General features: G+C 40.6%; 1 protein-coding gene across 5 annotated transcripts in view; it reads left to right on the top strand.

The window, feature by feature from the left end:
- Positions 1-21,888, top strand: part of letm1 (leucine zipper-EF-hand containing transmembrane protein 1) — a 47,121-nt gene that overhangs the window by 1,014 nt on the left and 24,219 nt on the right. For all 5 annotated transcript variants that reach the window (XM_036516805.1, XM_036516804.1, XM_036516802.1 and 2 more), the window contains exons 2-3: positions 14,698-14,755; positions 15,798-16,254. In XM_036516805.1, the coding sequence (XP_036372698.1) occupies positions 14,698-14,755; positions 15,798-16,254 (515 nt within the window). The remainder of the gene's footprint in view (positions 1-14,697; positions 14,756-15,797; positions 16,255-21,888) is intronic.

Below are 21,888 nucleotides of genomic sequence, written 5' to 3'. Positions count from 1 at the left end.
ACCTCTCCATCTGGGCAGCTAGTGAGATAGTCATTCTGAGTCATTTGAAGCTTTTGTTAATGTTAGTTAACCAGCTAGACAATTTATTTTTAATCACAACACTACCAGCTACACTGAAGTTACGTATGTATCCTTTCCGTAACTGTCGTTAGTTTGACATGCTAACAGTTCCTTGTGTGTAATCATTCATCGCTAGCCACCTGCTGTTTAAAGACAGCTTCTGGAACGAATTACGGTAACGTTATAGTCATGTTCCTGTTGTCCTCGTTTTACCAGTGTTTTCCATACATCTAAAGAAACTGCGTATGTGGCTGAAAAATGACTGAGTCATGTTAAGCCTTCCTGGCCGATGTCTGAACCAAACAGTAGCACTAGTCCTACGGCTGCTGTCAGCCATATTTTTGGTGCTCCTACAATTGATTTCTTTAACATTACGTATGATAGATAAGTGCCAAGCAAAGTTCATTTTTAAATACTTATTAAATCCCATGTGTAGTTTACATAATCTAATTGTTATGACAGTGTTAGAAAAATGTGAGATCCACACATTTATTTTATAAGGTCGGACAATTCTGGCGGACCGCGCTTGCTCCATTTGTGCAGTGAGCATTAAGTTGCTGGGATCGTCAATAAAATACTTAAATGAAATCATTTTGGCGCAAAATAGTATAAGTTTACCAAAAAATATAGCAGTGTATAGCGATGTGGATAAGGAAAAATCATTGCACACTAGTGATTGCATTAGCAATAATATATCGGAAATGGTTTGAAATGGTAGACTCAAGAGTCCATCAGAGGTAGTCTAGGAGCAAGAAATATGGAACTATAAGCTCACTTTGAACCAGTGTGTCCTGAACCTTTTTTTAAAATTATTTTTGATGGCTTTTTTGATTATCAACCTTGCCGAAACTTAATACCACCCATTAGCTGCCGATTTTAGCATAGTAATTGTCTCTTGTTTGGTAGAAAAAATGTATTTCAGTTTACGTTTTTGGAGGTTGAAATAATGCTTCAAAGTGGAATTTTGTTTTTATCGTGTGCATAGTCAACTCAGTTAATACTTGGTGTTTTCCACTGATTTTCACTGATTTCCATTATTCATAACTGAAAAGCCCCACAGGCAATGTAACAATACAAAAATGGAAGACAAGCCCAGAAAGTCTGAACACAACAGTTACAAAAGATTCGTAGCATTATTCATTTGGCAGATACTTTTATCCAAAGCGACTTGTAAAAAATGCAGAATACAACAAAGCAAAAAGCCATATGAGGAGTCAACGCATTAGAAGTGCTGCATGACCAAATTTCATTAGTTGGCCTGACAAGATGCAAGCTGGAGACAAGGTACAAGTTAGTAACAGTGTAAGGGAAGTAACTATGTGGGGGGAGGAGGGGTTGGGAATACGAGCGACCAAAAGGTTTACAGGTGTTAAAAATAAGCTGTTATGATGGCTGCAGACTGACGTTGGCACTCTTATTAATCATGAAAGTCAGTTACATTAAAGAGTTGAAGGACATTTTAATTTTTAAGCCAAATGCTTGTTGTCTTCTACCTCAGCCTATCAGCCTCTGCTGATGTGCTTGGGTGGAATCCAGAGAAAATAAAACATCTTTTTTTAGGAGGCAGTAGTTTTTTATGTGGGCATAGTAAAGAACAATTAAGTGAGGCTTTGCAATGGTAGCACCCGTGGTGTCATTGTATCACATTACTGTATATGTGTCCATGTTCCCTTTGTTAACGTTCCAGCACTCTCTCCCATGTTGCCAAGGGTTCTGTAACCATTTGTAACCAGTGGTTTGTTCAAAAGGGAGCCAGTAAGATGCATACCTTTTTAAAGTCTGTTTCAGTGACAAGTGTTGATTGATGTTGACCTCTGTCTTTAAATGTTATGATCTTTATTAACATTAAATGAAACACAGCAGAACAAAAAAAGAAAGGGAAGAATAGTGGAAAAACTGGTGATCTTTCACTCATAAATGAACCGAGAGACCAAAGCACATTTTTTAAAATCTTTTTTAAAATCTTTCCCCATAAAGTATTTATTAAGTACGCAAGGAGAAATTATCTGGTTTCTTATCTTTCACATATGTAATGTAAGAAGAAATGTTCAGGACATACATATGGATTGCAGACCCTTTGCAAGTAAAATTTCATCCACTGAGAAATCATTTTTCATGAGAACACTGCATGGTTTCCTGAAATTGCCTGAAATCTGAGAGACTGAAAGTTATGTCATATGTTGCCTACTAGCTGTCCCAACAGACGATCTATGTGTTATTGCCAGTAGAGAACAACTGTCCACATATCCCAAATTCATGCATACTCTGCTTCATAAAGAAACTGGGCATTTACACAAACTGGGATTGAGGTTCACTTCTGGGCATACCATGTCCCATGCAAAATACCAATCAAATGTAGTAGAGTTTTGATTTGTTTCCATGTTTTCTTGGCTTTTATGATGATCCTAAGCAGCTCAGTTGGCAAAGCACTGACAGTCCCTGAGTGTAGGCTGAGCCCTATGTCCCTTCCTGATAGTAACTGGGATCCCACAATGATGGAACAATTGGCAGTTCCAAAACAGGGTTGTTGAGAGGGGACAAAAAAGAAAAAACTTACATTCAACTTTCTGTATCATGAACTTTATTTGAGCTGAATGTGGCTGGTTAGAATAAGACAAAAGTAAAGCCCTGATCTGCTAGTGTGAGAGAAACTCGCAGAGTAGTATTTATGTCCATAGAGAGGCATTTGAGGATAAGCTGGCTTCACTAATACTCTGCCTTTCATGCTGTGCTGGAGTTACATTCTCAGCTGATACACTGCTGTTGTGTCATTGAGAAAGGTACTTAACAAGAATTTCTGGTGTCATTCTGCTTGAAAATGGAACAAAAAATGTGACATTTTTGATGTAAAGGTCCATTCGAGGAAGGATTTTTGACATATTTGACTTTCATATCTAAAAGTATGAATGAGAGAAAATCAAAGTTGGCATTTGCATTACATTTTGGCCATATTCAGGATTATTACAAGACACTGTTATAAGAATGAGAATAAGAAATCCTTTATTAATCCTGAGGGAAATTTGAGTGTCACAACAGCCCGTCCAGCACAAATCAAACGCAACGATAGAATAAAATAAAAACAATAGAAAGGTTACATCTGTCAGTCAAACACAATAATAGAATAAAATAAATAGAAAGGTTGCATCTGTCAGGAAAAGTTATTGTCCATTGTGCAATGAATATATACATAGTACAGTATATAATGACATATGACCCAAATATAAACAAGAGTAGAAATTATTGCAATTTACTATTTACTATAAATTTGCTATAAATTTACCATTTGCATGTACGCAATAGAAAAAACACCGTTATTATTATACTTGTGAATAACAATTATAAATAACTATATAGTGTAATTCTTAAACCAGTATCTGTGAGATGGGAGTGAGATAGGAGAAATAGTTATTTTTTTGCCAACATTCTTTTTAGTGTTTTCACAACATAAAAATACAGTTACATTGTATTGAACAACATATCACCCCACCCCACCTTCCCAGTTGTTCCAATTATTGGTTGGGGGTCCAAATAATTATAGTCCATTAAATAGGAGAAAAGGATAAAAAACAAACATTCCTGTAGAATTGAGTATTACAGAGCGGCCACTATTCACACGTCTCCAGGATCTTCCATCACATGTGACAAGTCCGTTCCTGATATATAAGAAATGAAGGTGCCCCAGATGTGATGAAAATTATGTTCTTGATGTTTTAATGTGTAGGTGATTTTCTCTAAAGGGAGAGTGGTAGATAGCTCTGATAGCCACTTGTTGATTCCTGGTGTTTTTCCAGGATAGGGCTATTACTCTCTTTGCAATTAATATGCTTATAAATCTATAAATGATCGTTGATTTTTTTAAATCTTTCAAATTCTCTGGGTGCAAACCTAATATAAACAGCTGTGGGATTAAGGGTACTTGAATCTGTAAAATATTCTGAATGGTATTGTTTCACTTCTTGCCAGAATTTTTGTATTTCTGTACATTGCCAAATACAATGGAAAAATGTACCCTTTTCCCTCTCACATTTTGATACAAATATCAGGAATAGCGCTATTATATTTGTTTAGCTTTTCTGGAGTTACATACGATCGCATCAACCAATTATATTGCAGTAATTTCAAGCGGGTGTTAGTAGTTCTTGATTGTACTTTAGTACATGCCTCTTCCCACTCTACCACTGAGATGTCCTCTTGTAGATCCTCTCTCCATGCCCCCAGCCATTCTACAGACGTTTCTGTACATCCATCCACCAGGCATTTATACATTTTGGAAATCAAACCTCTTCCTAAACAATTTGTGTTCATTAGTTTTCTCTATAACAGGACATTTCAGGAATGTCTAATGTTGATTTGTCGAGTTCTAATGAATTTCTCAACTGCAAGATATTGAAAAAATGATTACGGTGGTATATTAAATTTATCAACTATTTCTTTGAATGTCATCAACACCTTTTGCGCATTGTACAGATCTCCTATTTTCCCCAGCCCCTTCATAACCCAAGATTTAAATCCCCCCGTCTGCTTTTCCTGGGTGGGAAGGAGTCATTCCTCCATATTGGGCTGAAGACAGAGAGAGAGGGCGTTTCTCTGAGATATTTTTTAACTTGATGCCACACTACAATCATGTTTTTCACAATAGGATTTTTTGTATTCTTTTTAAGGATTTTAGTGCTTGCTGAGTACAGGTATGTAGGGAGGGGCAGACTTAGCTGGAGTTCCTCCATTTCTTTCCAGAGAGGAGCATCTCTTTCCGTGAAATGGAACAGCAATGTGTTCAATTGTGCTGCCCAATAGTACCAGAGTGGGTTGGGACAGTCCCCCTCTATCAAAGGGTAAGTACAGTAGTGACAGTCGTGTCCGGGGACGTCTATTATTCCACAAAAATCTGATAAACAATCTTTTTAGTTGAGTGAACAGGTTACTTGGAGGAGGAAGTGGGAGATTTTGAAATAGATACAATAGTTTAGGCAGTATATTCATTTTAAGGACATTTATTTTACCTATTAGTGATATTGGTATATGTGTCCATCTATCTAGTGATTTTGAAATTTCATCCATTAATGGTTCATAATTACATGCTATAATATGTTTAAGTTGTGGTACAATTTGGATACCCAGGTATGTGAAGCAATCCACAATTTTAAATTGAGTGGCTATTTTAGGAGGGTTTTTTACTTTCTAATTGATTTAGGAACATAATTGATCATTTTGATTTGTTTAATTTATATCCTGAGATTTTTCCAAATATATTGATGAGTTCTAATAATTCAGGAATGGATATTTCCATCTTTTTCAGAAAAATTATTATGTCATCCGCAAATAGAGCTAGACGATGATCCTGTTGTCCAACTATTATGCCTGTTATGTTTTGGTGCGTTCTTACAGCTATTGCCAGTGGTTCTATAGCCATAATAAACAGCAAAGGGGATAAGGGATCTCCTTGCCTACATCCTCTTTGTATTTTAAAAGATTTGGATATATTACGATTAGTCATGATTTCAGCATATGGTTCTGTATAAAGTAGTTTTATCCACTTATTAAAGTTTTCACGTGTAAGGATCTCAAATAAATAAGGCCATTCCACTCTGTCAAATGCTTTTTCCGCGTCTAATGACAGTAATGCTGTATCTGTTGCTCCCTTTTCCTCTATCAGTATATTTAGGATTCTCCTAACATTATGGAAGCCTTGCCTACCTTGTACAAAGCCATTTTGGTCTTTGTCAATAATATTTGGAATAATTTTCTCAAGTCTCTTGGCTATTATCTTACTCAAAATTTTTAAATCCACATTTAAAAGACTTATTGGCCTAAAATTTTCAGTTATTATTTGGTTTGCCAGGTTTTGGCAACAAAGTAATTAAAGCTCCTCTTAAGGATGTTGGAAGGATTCCATTACGAAAAGATTCCATGAACATTTCTAATAGTGGTGGCATAACTTTATGTTTGAACATTTTATAAACTTCAATGGGTATCCCATCTGGCCCCGGGGTTTTCCCTCCTTTGATACTGTCTCAATGGCAAACAGATAATTCCATTAAAGTTATATCTTTCTCTAGTTCTTCTTTAATTGCTTCCGATATCCTGGGAATATGAATGTGGTCCAGGGAAATTACTTAATTCAGATGTGTTTAGACCTATTTCTGAAGTATAAAGCTTTTCAAAAAAAGAAATAGTTATTTTAATTGTGCAATGAATATGTGTACAGGGGAACAGCACAGGGCCTCAAGCGTCAGTCTGATCCATGTTGCAGCAGAGAGGGGAGGAGTTGTAAAGTTTGATGGCTGCTGGCAGAAACAACCTTCTGTGTCTCTCAGTGGAACACCTGGGGGAGATCAGCCTGCCACTGAAGGTGCTCTTCAGCTTAACAAGCCCGTTGTGGAGGGGACGGGAGGTGTTGTTTAGGATGCTCACCAGCTTAAGCATCCTCCTCTCCACCATCGCCCCTAGTAAGTCCAGCTCAATTCCGCCTCCTATGACAGAGCTGGCTTTCTTAACAAGCTAGTTCAGTTCAGTCTGTTGGCGTCCCTGGCTTTCAGACCACACCCCCAGCACACCACTGTGTAGAAAATGGCACTGGATATCACAGACTGATAGAACATCTGTAGCATCTTGTTGCAGACGTTGAAGGATCATAGTCTCCGCAGGAAGTAGAGCCGACTCTGGCCCTTCTTGTAGAGGGCCTGTGTTCTCAATCCACTCCAGCCTGTTGTGTAGGTGCACTCCAAGGTATTTGTAGGAGTGGGCTACCTCGACATCTTCTTCATGGATGGAGACAGGGGTCAGAGTAGGCTTATACCTGCGGAAGTCCACGACCAGCTCCTTCGTCTTGCTGACGTTTAGCTGCAGATGGTTCAGGCTGCACCGCTCCACAAAGCGGTCTACCAGTCCCCTGTATTCTGCCTCCTGTTGCACGTTGATACACCCCACGATGGCAGCGTCATCAGAGAACTTCTGAAGGTGGCATGACTCTGAGTTGTACCTGAAATCAGAGGTGTACAGGGTGAACAGGAAGGGGGAGAGGACAGTCCCCTGGGGGGCCCCTGTGCTGCTCAACACTGTCTCTGACACACTGCTCCCTAGTCTCACATACTGTGGTCTGTTGGTCAGGCAGTCCGTTTTCCAGGTCACCAGTGGAGCGTCCCAACCGCATGCACCTGAGCTTGTCTCCCAGCAATAAAGGCTGTATGGTGTCAAAGGCACTGGAGAAGTCGAAGAACATGACTCTTACAGTGGCCCCAGCCTCGTCAAGATGGGAGTAGGCTAGGTGTATCAGGCATATGACGGCATCCTCCACTCCGATGCGTTCCTGGTAAGCAAACTGCAGGGGGTCCAATGCTGGTCTGACCAGGGGTCTGAGGTGGGAGAGGACCAGCCTCTCCAGAGTCTTCATCACATGTCAGAATCAGAATCTAAATTTTTAGTTTTGAGGTAGTGCAGGATGAGTCTCTCAAAGCACTTCATGACAACAGAAGTTAAGGCTTCCAGCCTGTAGTCGTTCAGGCAGGAAATCTTCTGTTTTTTGGGGACTGGGATGATAACGGAGGTTTTGAAGCAAGCAGGCACGGTGCACTGGGGCAGGGACTTATTAAAGATATCAGCCAGGATGGGAGATAGGCACTGTGCAGAACAGTTAAGTGTTGCCGGTGAGACACGATCAGGGCCAGCTGCTTTTCTGATCTTTTCTTTCTTGAGAATACAGCTGAGTTGATGGCTAGTGATAGTGATAGGGGCTGGGGAGTTGGGGGTTGTAGGTGTAGGGAGGTTAAGGTCAGAAGAGGGTTGGGGGGGAGGTGGGGGAAAACAGTGTCTCAAGCCGTTTTCACGTATGAACTCCGGACAAAGCATTCGCGAGATGAAGTGTTATATTTTCAATATCTTACCTTTCGGTGGTACAGGCACATAATGTGGCACGGAGGAGGAGAAGGCGAACATAGCTATTGTACTTTTGGGTAGCCTATAAAAAATCACACATAGCCATCCAAATGGTGCTACCGGTACACACAATTTATTATTAATTATACATTTATTATAACAGGAAGGTAAGTTTTTGTAGTTCGCTATGTAATGTTAGGTCACCAATTCACCTGTCTCACTATACCTATCGCTATTACTTAGCTACAGCTTAGCTAGCTACTAACAAGATAATGAACTACTAACCAACGTTATTGATCATCATAAGAGACAAGTTTTGGCAGTATAACTATAGCTAACTATCTCTTTAACGATCATTGGACTCAAAATAGCATGTATTTGGACGTATCCGCAATGTCAACAAAACAGTGGAAAGCAATATACAGGCACGCAGAAAAGACTACGAGGCAGATGTTTCTTTTCTTCCGGTTTCGCACCAGTTGCATGACAGAAACGTCATCAACACGCCCACTCGTTGGCGGTGGATTCTCCAGAACGTTGCCTGCTGTATTCACACATGGGCTCACTCCGACATGAGGCGGACTTTTTACTAGGGAGCTGGCAGAATGAAGTCCGTCACATGTCCGGTCGAACTGATTTGGACATTTGCGTTCTCACATACAGCTCCTCCGGCTAAGGGCCGGATACATTCCAGCGTCCAGTGCATGTGTGAAAGGGGCTTCAGTGAGTGTGGCTGGGTTGGGGAGAGGGGGCTGGGGTGAAAGTTCTTTGTTTTTCAAATCTGGAGTAGAAGGTGTTAAGCTGGTTTGGGAGTGAAGGGTCTGCTGTGGTGTTGATGGGTTTAGGTTTGTAGTTTGTGATATTCTGGAGTCCCCTCCAGATGGAAGAACAGTCATTAGTGGAGAAGTGGTTCTCCAGTTTGTCCCTGTATTTGCGCTTGGAAGTTTTGACTGCTTTGAGTGCATACTTGGCTCTCTTGTATGCGTCTCGGTCACTACTCCTTTCGGCGTCTTCCTTGGTGGAGCGTAATTTCCCCAGCTCAGAAGAGAACCAAGGTTTGCTGCTGTTGTACCTACAGTGCTGCTTGAAAGTATGTGAACCCCTTGAGCAGTTCAGAGTTTTCTGTTTTACCATGATTTTCTTATTTTATCATCACCAGTTTTTTATATATTAAATGTCAGATGTATGGTTATCAATTGCATGTGTTTCTTTAGAGGGAATTGTGTGAGTAGCCAAAAAACTACATGAAAGATGGAATTGCATTGGTAACGTCAAGTGGTAACAGATTCAGGTGAAACACATTTGGGTGCTTAATTAATCAGTTGAGCAGACCAATTAGACATCCTTAGGAAAGGGGTTGGGCAACACTGATTAAAAGAGAGGTGCCAAGGTGTACCCACAAAGACCAACAATGCCAAGAGGAAAGGAGATATCCGAGGACATCAGGAAGGTGGTGACAGCCCATCAGTCTGGGGAAGGCTACAAGACCATCTCCAAAAGATTCCAGCTCCATCCATCCACTGTAAGACAAATCATCTACAAATGGAGGGCATTCAACATGACCACAACTCTGCCTAGAAGTGGACGCCCATCAAAACTATCATCAAGAAGCACCAGAAAAATAATAAATGAGGTAAAGGCCAACCCACACATCACCTCTAGAGAGTTGCAGACCTCTCTGGCAGCATCTGGGGTAAATGTGCATGTGTCTACAATCAGATGGAAATTGAACAGACATGACATTCATGGGAGGGTTGGTAGAAGGAAGCCTCTGCTCTCAAAAAAGAACAAAGCTACCTGTTTCAACTTTTCCAGAGAGCATTTGGACAAACCAGAGGCCTTTTGGAAGTCCATTCTCTGGACAGATGAGTCCAAATAGATTTATTTGGTCATAATCAAAACTGCCATGTTTGGAGAAAAGCCAACACTGAATTCCAAGAAAAGAACCTCCTCCCAACAGTGAAGCATGGTGGTGGAAATGTGAAGGTCTGGGGCTGCTTTTCTGCCTCCAGGCCTGGACGACTCCATATTATCCAGGGAAGCTTGAATTCTCAGGCCTATCAACAAATTCTTGATGAGAATCTCCTGCCATCAGTCAGGGAGCTGAAGCTGGGCCGAAAATGGGTGATGCAACAAGACAACGACCCAAAGCATTCAAGTAATACCACCAAGGAATGGCTTAAAAGAAAGAAGATTTGTACTCTGGATTGACCTAGTCAAAGTCCGGACCTCAATCCAATCTAAATGTTGTGGCTAGACCTGAAGCGGGCGGTACATGCCAGATGTCCCTTCAACCTCTCTCAACTGGCTGAGTTCTGCAAGGAGGAGTGGGCAAAAATCCCCAATGGCAGATGTGAGAGACTGGTCAGTGGTTACAGAAGACGTTTGGTTGAAGTAATGGCTGCAAAAGGAGATGGCACAAGCTACTAAATAAAAGGGTTCACATACTTTTGCACAGTTTTCAGTTTTTATGAGATAAACCACTTTTGTTGAATAAATAATGAAAATATCTTTTTTTTGTTTGTGTCTATCATTTGGAAAGTCTGCTTTACAAATTGGGGTTTGGATGTACATTTAATAAGGTTATTTTAATTTTTTTAACAAAAACAATGACCATGTCTGGAGGGTTCACAAACTTTCAAGCAGCACTGTATACACAGTCTTTGGGATGCAGGTCTCCTCACAAAAACTGATGTAAGAGGTAACTGCCTCAGCATAGTCATCCAGGCTGTCGTTGGTGGTTCTGAAAACACCACAGTCTGTGGAGTCCAAGCAGTCCTGCAGATCATCTATGGCCTCAGGGGACCATATTTTCACCGTTTTCACCTCAGGCTGGGTAGTTTTAAGCTTTTGTCTGTATGAAGGGATGAGGTGAATAAGGGAATGGTCAGAGTTCCCCAGTGGGGCACGGATGGTTGCCTTGTATGCATCCTTGATGGTGGTGTAACAATGATCCAGGATTTTGCCCTCTCTGGTGGGACACTTGATCAGTTGTTTGTATTTAGGGAGTTCAACACTCAGGTTGGTGTGGTTGAAATCTCCCATAATGATGACTGGAGAGTCGGTGTTTTCCTTCAACCTGTACAATCTGGTCTGCCAGCTGTTGTGGTGAGTGGGCATTTGCCTGAGGTGGAATGTACACCCCAACCAGTATTATAGAGGTGAATTCCTGCGGAGAGTAGAATGGCTTGCAGTTGACAATAAAACTTTCCAGCTTGGGAGAGCTCGTTTTGCCTAAAACGGACACATCGCTGCACCAGTGTTGGTTAAAATAAAAACATATTCCTCCACCCCTGGATTTCTGGCAGAGTGCAGGATCGCAATCTGCTCTGAATAGTGAAAAACCAGGCAGATCTACCTCAGCATCGGGAATGTTCTCACGTAACTACGTTTCAGTGAAGCAGAGTGCAGATGTAGTAGAAAAGTCCTTTATTGTGCTTACCAGCTTTCGCAGTTCCTTGGGTTTGTTGTGTAGAGAACGAACATTTGAAAGAAATATCCCAGGAAGTGCCGGTCAAAAGCCACGTCTGCGAAGCCGCGACACCACGTCTTTCCCGTGCTCGCCGCTTTGCCATGCCTTTGTTCCTTGATGAGGATTGGTAATCACCCAGAGAGTTCTTTCATAGAATGCTCAGAAATTCCGGAATAATATCTTGTAGTAATAGGCTCCTAATATATAGGAGATCGTGTCGGTTGAACGTAATCCGAATTGTGACGCTATGTGTAGGTTTAGCGAACAAAACAAACATAAACATAAACGACACCATACAACCATGGCTGCCTCTCGGGGGGCCATGTTAATTCATGTGATGTTAACGCCACTGGCCTGTAGTTATGTAAGACCTTGGGGTACCCCCTCTTAGGCACAGGGACCAGGCATGACGTTTTCCACAGTGTGGGAACCCTTCCAAGACTCCGGCTCAGATTGAAGATGCTTTGGAAGACTCCACATAGCTGTTCGGCACACGCCTTAAGCACCTCCGTCGTCACGCCATCAGGGCCTGCAGCTTTGCCTGAGTGGAGTCTTTCCAGTTGCATTTTCACCTGGTCAGTTGTGATGGTTGGGGGGAGTGGCGAGGGGAGAGGGGCAGTTCCGGATACAGGGCCCTAAGAAGGGCTGGAGGGGGCCTGTATGGTGATTGGGGAGGTGTGAATGGTCGAGGGGCTGGGGGGTGGGTGGACAAAGGCTCCAGTGTCAAACCTGTTGAAAAACAGGTTTAACTCATTGGTCCTGGCCACACTGTCCTCTCTCATATCAGGGCTCCAGACTAACTTTTCCACTGGTAGCACTGGTGCTACCAATGTTCTCAGCTGGTCGCACCAGCACATGATTTTGTCGCACAACATGGTATTAATCAATGACCTTGCATGCTGATAAATAGTTGTCTTAATTTGCATACCCTAGTTTTGCATTGATGTAAAGATTGACAGTGACTCGAGACTTGATATTTGCAAAATATTTTAATCTGAACATTGTTTCCCTCATCCTTGCCTTTGATCTATACATGCCACAAACATGATCTTCATATCTTTATATCCTAATAGTGCCCTAGTAAATGGGAAACATTTTTTTAGGTTAATTATGATTATGAAAATGTGAAAATAAATATTGAAATTTGCTAATGTGTATTATGTAGTGATGTGGCAATAAAGAGTCCAAGCAGCAAAAGCCTGGTCGATGTCCAGAAAAACCCTGTATTCTGCAACTTACAGCAACTGTTTGGGCACTTTAAAGATGCATGTCCTGGAAAGAAAGTCAGCTTTTCAAAGTTTGCAGAGTGAAGACCCAAAGAGAATATGCTTGCTGGTAGAAGTGGCATCCATTCTGTATGTGTTCAGAATACAAATTGGATTATGATTGTTGCAACTGTTGCAATTGCAGCTATTTCAGGATGATGTGAAGCTAAATCCTGTCACCTGTCAGCATTGGCAGAGCTGGGTTACACAGCCCAGCCATCAGGCAAAGTTCCATCTGTCAGGAAAAACAAGGTACAATCCAGATCTTCATGGAAAACACTTATTTACAGGAACGGCGGTTGTCAGAAATGCGTCCAACGCACTCTGGGTTCAGTGGAGTCAAAATGAACCCAGAATTGTTGATTAAGACTTATTTTATGCAGTATTGTTGTCGGATTTTTGCTTTGAATGCAAATGAAAGACGAAACCGATGAAACAGCTCACTCCCGGCCCTCACATCTTAGCCCATTTTATTTGTTTGTGGTCTCTTGGTTGCCACTCTAAGTTAACTATCGTCTCCCAGCTACTTTACTATTTCAAAAGGAGAATGGCTGGAAGACCCCCAGACTGTCATCAGATAGTGTTTCCTTGATTAGGTGTTAAATAAGAGGTTGAGCAGGTGGTTGAGACAAAGGGTGGATTTACACACTGTTATCTTGGTTGCTTCACAACCTTACACATCTTTGAATGTAAATGAATGTAAAAAAGGAATATCTACCATAAAAGAGACCCTTGAAAGGCTTTTTTACATGAATATGAAAGGGGAAAAACAATTCAAGTAATGGAAATCAAAAGACAGGTCAACACTGCAGACATTGGCCATGTGCCCTTTTGAGTTTTTTTAGAGGAATTTTTAAGAGGAGACTTCAGGATCTTGGACATGATTATATTGCAAGACGGCAGTTATAATTTTGCAAAACAGTAAAAGAATCCTTGAAACCAGAGGTATACCTTGTTCTTGGCTATTTTTCGCAAAAGAACCTTTTTTAATAAATGATATACTTGTAAGGTACTGGACTAAATTCTGAGTAACTACTTTTATCTTTAAATATCAGTTCTATGCACTATATAGTCTAACCTGCAAAACTGCACAGTGCAATCCCACACGTTTTATACATGTACGTTGTCATCATTTTTTAGGTACTCCTATTTCTTTGACAGCTCAGTCTTTTCCAGTTGCTTTGTTGATTTTGGTTCTTGATCAAAAACAGTCCCCACATGAACTATGGTAAAGGCTTTGTTTACAGACACTTCAGTTCGGCCTATATACAAGTTGTCTACTAGTGTACGTGTGTGTAACACGTTTTCGTACTGAAGCAGGTTAATATACGTCACCAGAAGTCTTCTGTGCTCCTCTCCTCCTAAACATTCCGTCACTTGTATTTTCATTGCCAAGTACACAATACAAAAAACTATAGCATCAGTTGTGGGGATGCTACTGAGATCACAGAAGTGAGGAAATGAAATCTGATGTATATGTGCGGCTTGTCTGCAGATGGAGTCAGAAGGACTGATGGGTAAATTCTAAAAGCTGTGAATTCCACAGACTCTAAGGTAGTTGTTTCTCACCAAGGTGAGCCAGTGAGCGAGAAGCACTTGTACTGAAGACTCTCTGTGTCAGAAAATGTCCTTTTGAAATGTGTGATGTTCTTTCAGTGAAGTTAGATTCAATAGAGGCACTGGAACAGGTGAACTTTCATTTGCAAATGGCATTTTTGTACTTCTTTATGTTGCAGTGTATTTCTAATATAGGCTTCAGTGAATCTGTCTGCAGTTAGATTAATGCTGTCTGTGTCTGTACTCACGATGACTGTTTGTGTCATGTCTGTTGACCTGTAGACCTGTGTGATGATACCGTGACATGCTCCTGTTTTCCTTCCTGTAGGCCTGTGTGATGAAACCGTGACATCTTCCTGTCTTCCTTTCTGTATACCTGTGTGATGATACCATGACCTATTTCCGTATTCCTTCCTGTAGACCTCTGTGATGATACCGTGACATGTTCCTGTCTTCCTTTCTATCTCTCAGGGAAACAGCAGGATGGTGCCTGCTTCAGCTGTACAGCTCTCCGTTTGTCACTCCAAAGGTAGCAATCCCATATTGCAAGAAACTGTCATATTACCATGCTCATGTTTAGTGCCCTCATGTGATTGCAGATGATGTCAGATGACTTAGCTTATAGACAGCACCATATTTATTGGATGCCCTCCTGCGTTTTGTAACAATTTACTCTGTTAGATGTGCTGCCTCATATTTCCTATCAGGAAACTTAAATTTTCCTAGTACTGGTTTAAGAAAGACACCGTCTGGAAAAAATCTGTATCTGCACTAGTGTATATAGTCAGAAAAACATGAGACACATCGGTATTATTCCAAAAAAAAATCTTAATAGGAGTACCTTAAGTGAAAGATGCAAACAATGAAAATATGATTCATTGGGAACTTGTGAAACTAAAGTGGAAGTCAGGTGATCAATCAAGCATATCAAACCAAATGTGGGAATGGTTTCTTTTTATGAACAATGTTTGTGCAGTGCTGCCAGCTTTAGAGTATTTTCACTTGTTGATATGAGTTGTATTATTTTCATTTAGCAGATTCTGTTACCCAGAGCAAATTACATATGTTACAAGTGTTATCCAGTTATACAGCTGGATATGTTTACTAAGGCCACTGTGAGTTAAGTACCTTGCCCAAGGGTACAACAAACGTGCCTCAGCAGAGATTCGAACCAGCAACATCTCATCCCTGCACCTTCTTACACTGCTGTCCAGTAACTCAGAATTAATGAGTTCATTGATAGTCAAGACTCCTGTGAAACCCTGAAATGTGCAAAGCTTTGCTGTGTAGCCACAGATGTCTGCCATAACTTAGCTGGATTTTTAGCTGGACTGTAAGGCCTCTTTATAATTCCTCCACATTATAATAGAGCTTACTCCATGACCACAAATGAATTATGTTACTAAAAACAGGATGATCACAAGGATGATCAAAACGATGTAAGAAAAAATTCTGTGAATATGCTTTCCCATGTCACTTGGTTTGCCAGTGTATTAAATTTGTGTAAAGTGCCCTTCAATCCATAATGACAAAGTATGCCTTGTACCTACATATGCATTTGTCTCTTTTAGGACTAAAGAGTTGAGAAGCAGCAGATTCTTTCCAGCTTTGCACACTAAAGGTGGAGATGGCCACCCATGCTTGGCCTCTGGGTCTCACAGGCTCTACTGTGCCGCAGTAGTGGGAGTCCCGTCCTTTCTGGGCGAGAATCCAGGACTATGGGCTCTGCATCAGCAGGTCCCCGTGCGGTGGTGGCACTGCACGGGCAGGCTGTATGATGATTCCAAGGTGGAGAAGTCCCTCAAGTCCCTGAAGGACAAGAATAAGAAGCTGGAAGAGGGAGGCCCTGTGTACAGTCCCACAGTGGACGTGGAGCCGATGCGACGGTCGATGGGCCAGCGCGTGCTGGATGAGATCAAGCACTACTACCACGGCTTTCGGCTGCTGTGGATTGACACCACCATTGCTGGCCGCATGCTGTGGAGGATCCTCAATGGCCATGCCCTGTCCCGCCGCGAGAGGAGGCAGGTGAGCTCCTGCCATCAGCTTTGCTTACAGGTCAACAACGAGACTTCAGTCTTTAGTTAAAAAATTGCTTTAATGTGAAACGCAGATAAAATTTGTCACAGTGTAGAGTGGAACTTGCAGCCAAAGGGCGATCATGTAAAAACCACAGATCTTGAAGTGAAGGGTGGATATATCTACAAGTGTACCAGCAAGAAACAAAAACTGTCAAACTGCAGGTGGTTTTGGAAAAAAGTAAAAATGCAAATTAAAAAAAGAAAAAAGGAAAACTAGACAAAACACTATAATGAATCAACCCTATATACAAGCAACTTCTAATATTAGCTATTTAAGGAAATGAACATGGTACAGTTTAATATTTATATGTTTGGTCAAGACATCTCCAGAATATATGTAGTTTAACTGTCCTGCTTGGTCCCTTCCTTATGGAGCCCTAGTATGTACCCATTGCTTTAGATAAGGAGGTATACGGGTCACCTGAAAAGCAAGGTGACCCATACACTCTGTTAACTTTGAAACAAATGAGGTTAGCATGTGTCACAAGGACAGCCAACATAAAAGTAAAAGTTTGCTTTATCACGCTAGCGCTGTCATGAGGAACAAAGTAACACTTTGCATTGCTACTCAAAACAAATGACCGAGCTCATCCATTCTAAGACCTAGTGCAGATGGCAAAGCAACACACTCAAACCCACAAGAGTACTGCATTTTATTCTCTTTAACATTTACTATGTAACATGTAAATGCACAAATGTTAAGTTGCAGCCTGTACAATTGCTACAGGATCAGCCGTGGGGATGTAGGTAACGTGATGAGGTGTAAATGCATTCACATCATCACATACCCCTCCACTTATGACAGTTCAGCCACATGAAGTGGGGCACAAGTCAGCAATCACATTGTCTTTACCTGCCTGCTATTTGATGGTAAACCGGTACAGCTACATCCAGAAGTGCCACCAGTCCTTCATATATTTCCTCTACTGCAAGGTGCAGTGGTCTGTCTCCAGCTGGGAGTCATTCTGCAAGTCTATGTTTGAGAGAGCCCATTTTATTGCAAGAAAAATTGCTTTTCAATGGCTGTGTTCCTTGCGAACAGCTTCCAGCTAATGTACTGCACAGGCATACGGGATTCCCCTAGCCCAGAGGTGTCAGTTTGGGCAGTGAATGACAGATCAAAGTCTGAACACGTCCCTGACTCATGCATGCCTTCAGGTCATGAAAATCAGTTTCACAATCCTTCATCCAGACAATTTTGTTTGGGCTTGACTTGTGAATTAGGTAAATGACCGCTGCATCTTTTGTGAAAAAGCCCTGAATGAATTGGCAACACCACCATTCTAACTGAAGAAAGGACAGTACCCTCCACCGTTCTTGCTGTTGAGCTTTTTGCTCAGCTTTTTCCCTTGAAATTTCAAATTTTTATGGGACTTTATTCATTCACAGCAGTGGTAATTGTGCATGTATGTGCACTGTTTGAACAATTGTGAGACTAATCAAAACATAATTGTCCGTCATCGTTTTAGGTGATGTCAGGCCTTTGTGAAGGTAATGTGGTAAAGGTGAGGGAGAGGGTAGATACCTCTTCTATTTTTTGACCAAAAAAGTTCATGAAATTGTTTCTTCTGCAGTCTGTTAGACAAGGTGCAGGCTGGGCTTTATTTAATTTAGCAATGGTATTAAATGGGGATCTATTTTTTTTTTTTTTTAATATTTTCTTCAGTTAACTTAGAAAAGTATGATGACTGGGCTGATAAAACTGCACGTTTATAGTGTAAAAGACCATCCTTCCCTGCCAGAAAGAATACCTCTAGGCTTGTAGACCACCATATCTGTTTCATTTTCCAGCAAGCTTGTTTTAGGGCACATACGTTAAAGTGGACATGAAACACTAGATGTAGTTAGCATAATTTGCAAGATGGATTCCCACTCTAAAAATCCTTATAGGTTTAACACTGTCAGTGAAACTGGATTAAAAATAACAGGTAATCTAAGTTACATTTTTGAAACAAGTGTAGCGCCATCTTGTTTTAGCGTAGAATGTGACGTCATGAGGTTGGTTGTCTTGGACATTCTACATTAGTTCACATTAATTAACTAGTGACAGCACTGACAATCACTGACTCACTGGACAATAAGAAAAGCCAAACTAAAAAGCGATGCAAGGGGGTCACTTTTGTATTGCCCCTGGATGCAGCAATTAATTTTATAGAGTCAAAAACCAAAGAAAGATTGTCCACTTTCATACTTTGCCTCTTAAGCGGCAAGCGGTTCTTTATTGTTGGCTAGCTGCACTGAAACGAAAGAATCCCCCAGTTATCCGTGATGCTAGGATTTGTAGCGAGCACTTTGTAAACAATGACGATGTGGACGAGAGTCAGGCGTACTGGTGGTTCGCCGGTCCAACAAGCTGAAGTCTGAGGCCGCTCCCTGTGTTTGACTTTTTCTCTTATAAGATTGGGTGTACAGACCATCTGACCCAGTCTAATAGCAAAGAAGTAGCTGTGCGCTGTAAGGAAGGGGCCCAACGGCATGCCCATCTGGCAGAGCAGAAAGAGGTATGACCAGGATTGTTACGTCTTTTCCCGTCAAAGCACAGCCATCTAGTTTACAAGATAATGATTAGATGTAATATGTAAGGGATAATGTACAGCGAGCTGGTCATTATTGCGAAATAAATGATGCAAGACCCCGACGCGAAGCTGTACATTATCAGTTTATTACACGGCTACTTACTAAAGAAATCAATTTGACACAAGATATTGATTTAAAAATGATTTTATTGATTTTTTTTAAATTACTTTTCTCTTGAACAACAAGCAAGTTTCTCTGGAAATTCTGCGTACCATCGCCGCAACTGCTGTCTTCCTTGGTCGACTTTCCAACTAACCAACCTCATGACGTAGTCAATGACGCAACGGCAATATGGCGGCGAGCCAGAGCGAAAGCTAAGTTTGGTAAGTTAGTACCAAACATAAATCTATTGTAATTTAACGTGTAATCGTTTTATATCTAAAATTTTCTCAAAATAAATTCCAACAAACTTAATTCTATACAAAACTCGTCAAAATTAGGCTGTTTCATGTCCACTTTAAAATAAACAGTGGAGGGTTTGATGTACAGTATTGTTGAAAACACTCAAAAAGTCTTTTGAGGTTAAGCTATTAACATTTTCCATTTGAAGGAAATTTGGGAGGTCCTTTTTAAAGTTTGAACTGTGAGGGAATTCAACACATGGCTTAGAGGAAATTTTTGGTAGTGTGTTTTGGGGACAATAATTTGGGGACTGTAAGAATTTCAAACATCATAAGTCAAAGTCAAACTCAAAGTTTTTTATTTGTCACATGCCAAGGTACAATGTACAGTGCAGTAAGAAGTGATCAGAAGGCAAAACAGTTGTTTAAGTTCATATCAAGGGTGATAACTTGTGTTTCAGATAATGCATTGGCTCAGTTACGCACTGAATAAAACCAGTGCAGTCGAATATACATAAAAGCATATATATTTTTCATTTATCGATTTCACTGTCAATGTTAATATTTAAAATGTCCTATTTTAAAATGACACCATCATGGAGAATGTGAATAGTTCACAGTGCTAAACAAATATCATTCAAAAAAGTTAAAAAAAAAAAATAACATAGCAATACCACCCCTGTGGCCAGATATGTTGTGTTGGTGGCTATTGGAATCCCCCCCTCCAAGGGTGGCTTCATTAAGAGCTGTGTTTTCATTCTGTCTAAACCTGGTTTTGGACAGATTAAGGATCTACTTTGTCAGATCTTGTGAATGACTACACGGTGATCTAATATTCATTTGCCCTATTTTCACTGCCATCAAATTTTCAGAACGCATTTCACTAGATGACTTTGAGTTAATGATATTGATGTGAATTATATTATCGTAGCAGAGGTCCCTGTGGCATAACTGGGCATTGATAATATGGGGAAAGATCACAAATTCGACAGAAAAATTAGGGGGTCTGAGAAGCTGGTAGACATTAATGTAAGACTGTGTGCATGTCTCCTGGCAAGTGCTGCAAACTGTCAACTGTGGGCAATAAGACTATTTTCTATATTTCTAGATAAGAGAAGAGAACCTCTCTAGCTGGGGTGGAGTCCCTTGCTTCTCTAGGCCAGCTTTTAGAGTTCCAATTGTCTACAAATTCCACATTGATATGCACCAGTCAGCCAGCTATCAATTTAGAGACATGAGTCTTGTGCTTATAGGTCACATCACCTCTGAAAGATGGAGTGGCACTAGAGAAAATGACAGACCAGCTCAACCTTTTTAGCAGTCTCATACACTGAAACAGTATTTTTTAAGGACCTTTGATTGCCTCACTTTAATGACATTTATGCTGGCATGAATAACAATTCTAGAGAATTTATTTTTAACCAATATACAAAAAGAGAGGATGGAGAAGAAGAATGCATGTTGATGTGAAAGTCCATCTTTAATTCAGTAAAAAAAAACAGTATCGAAGCACATGAAAAGCACTGACTTCGGGTTTAGTGGTGTCGGAGTGAACACTGATTGTTCAAACCAATTCCAGTATGTACAGTTTAGGTTATGCTCTTGATGTAAATGAACCAGACCTATTGCCTGTATGATAATGAAATCAGAATTCCGTGTTTGAGTAAGTCAGGAGACCATTTGTTCTCAATTGCCCACTCCCGGTCCCATTCTATAATTGTTTACCATCTCACTTGACCCCATTGTCAGGGTGTCGTCAGAGGTGTGGACCATCTTGTCTGTCTTTATGATAATCAAGCCATTTGGGATGACGTGGCTATTGAAATTAGACAGGGTTTGTACGGTCATGAAAAACCTGGAAAAATCATGGAATTTGAAAATAGCAATTTCCAGGCCTGGAGAAGTTTTGGAAAAATAAATAAACCTGGAAAGTTTTGGAAAAGTCATGCAAATTTGCTTCACAAATACTTGTATAATAGAGTATACGTGGTTCAGTTAAGATTGACTGAGAAAAACTATATTGGTTAACCCTTTGGCACGTAACTTATTTTATGCTATGTAGCACGCCTGTTACGTTGGTTTATGTTTTATATGGTTTATGTTTTCATTAGCGTTTTAAGCTTCTCATCGTTTTCACCGCCGCATTTGCTATATTTTTGAATGTTAAATCGTTGTTTCCTCAAAGCTAAAATTAGCTAGAATTTTTCCCAATCTTGTGTTCTAATCGCATCGCTGTTAGCATACGCGCTAAATGGCTGATCACACCAGTGTGACCGTACACGCGAAAGGGTTAAACTACAGCCATACTATGCCATATCTAGGAAGTAGAAATTTTCACACATTATGCACTGCAGTGGTGTTTAATTTCCCCTGTGCAGATATTCAGATAGATATTCAAATAGTGAAATTAGCTCATCCCTAATATATGCTACACATTTCAGATTTATTATGTCCATATTTTTGTATTTTAAGAGGACTTGTGTAAAGTTGAGTTTATGTATGAGGAGTGATTTGTAACACAGGGACTGTCTGTCTACATAGAAAATTCATTTTAAGGCAACTCTTTCTTCCAACAAATTGTCTCTGTAAAGCATAGAATGTAGTTAGAATAGATATTCATATTTCTCTTAATTTTGAGGAGTGCTTTCTTGTGCTCCCCACCT

The sequence above is a fragment of the Megalops cyprinoides genome, chromosome 22, assembly GCF_013368585.1.
Source record: "Megalops cyprinoides isolate fMegCyp1 chromosome 22, fMegCyp1.pri, whole genome shotgun sequence".
Taxonomy (NCBI): domain Eukaryota; kingdom Metazoa; phylum Chordata; class Actinopteri; order Elopiformes; family Megalopidae; genus Megalops; species Megalops cyprinoides.
The sequence above is the reverse complement of the archived record's forward strand: the minus strand, read 5'-3'. Positions and strand labels throughout refer to the sequence as shown.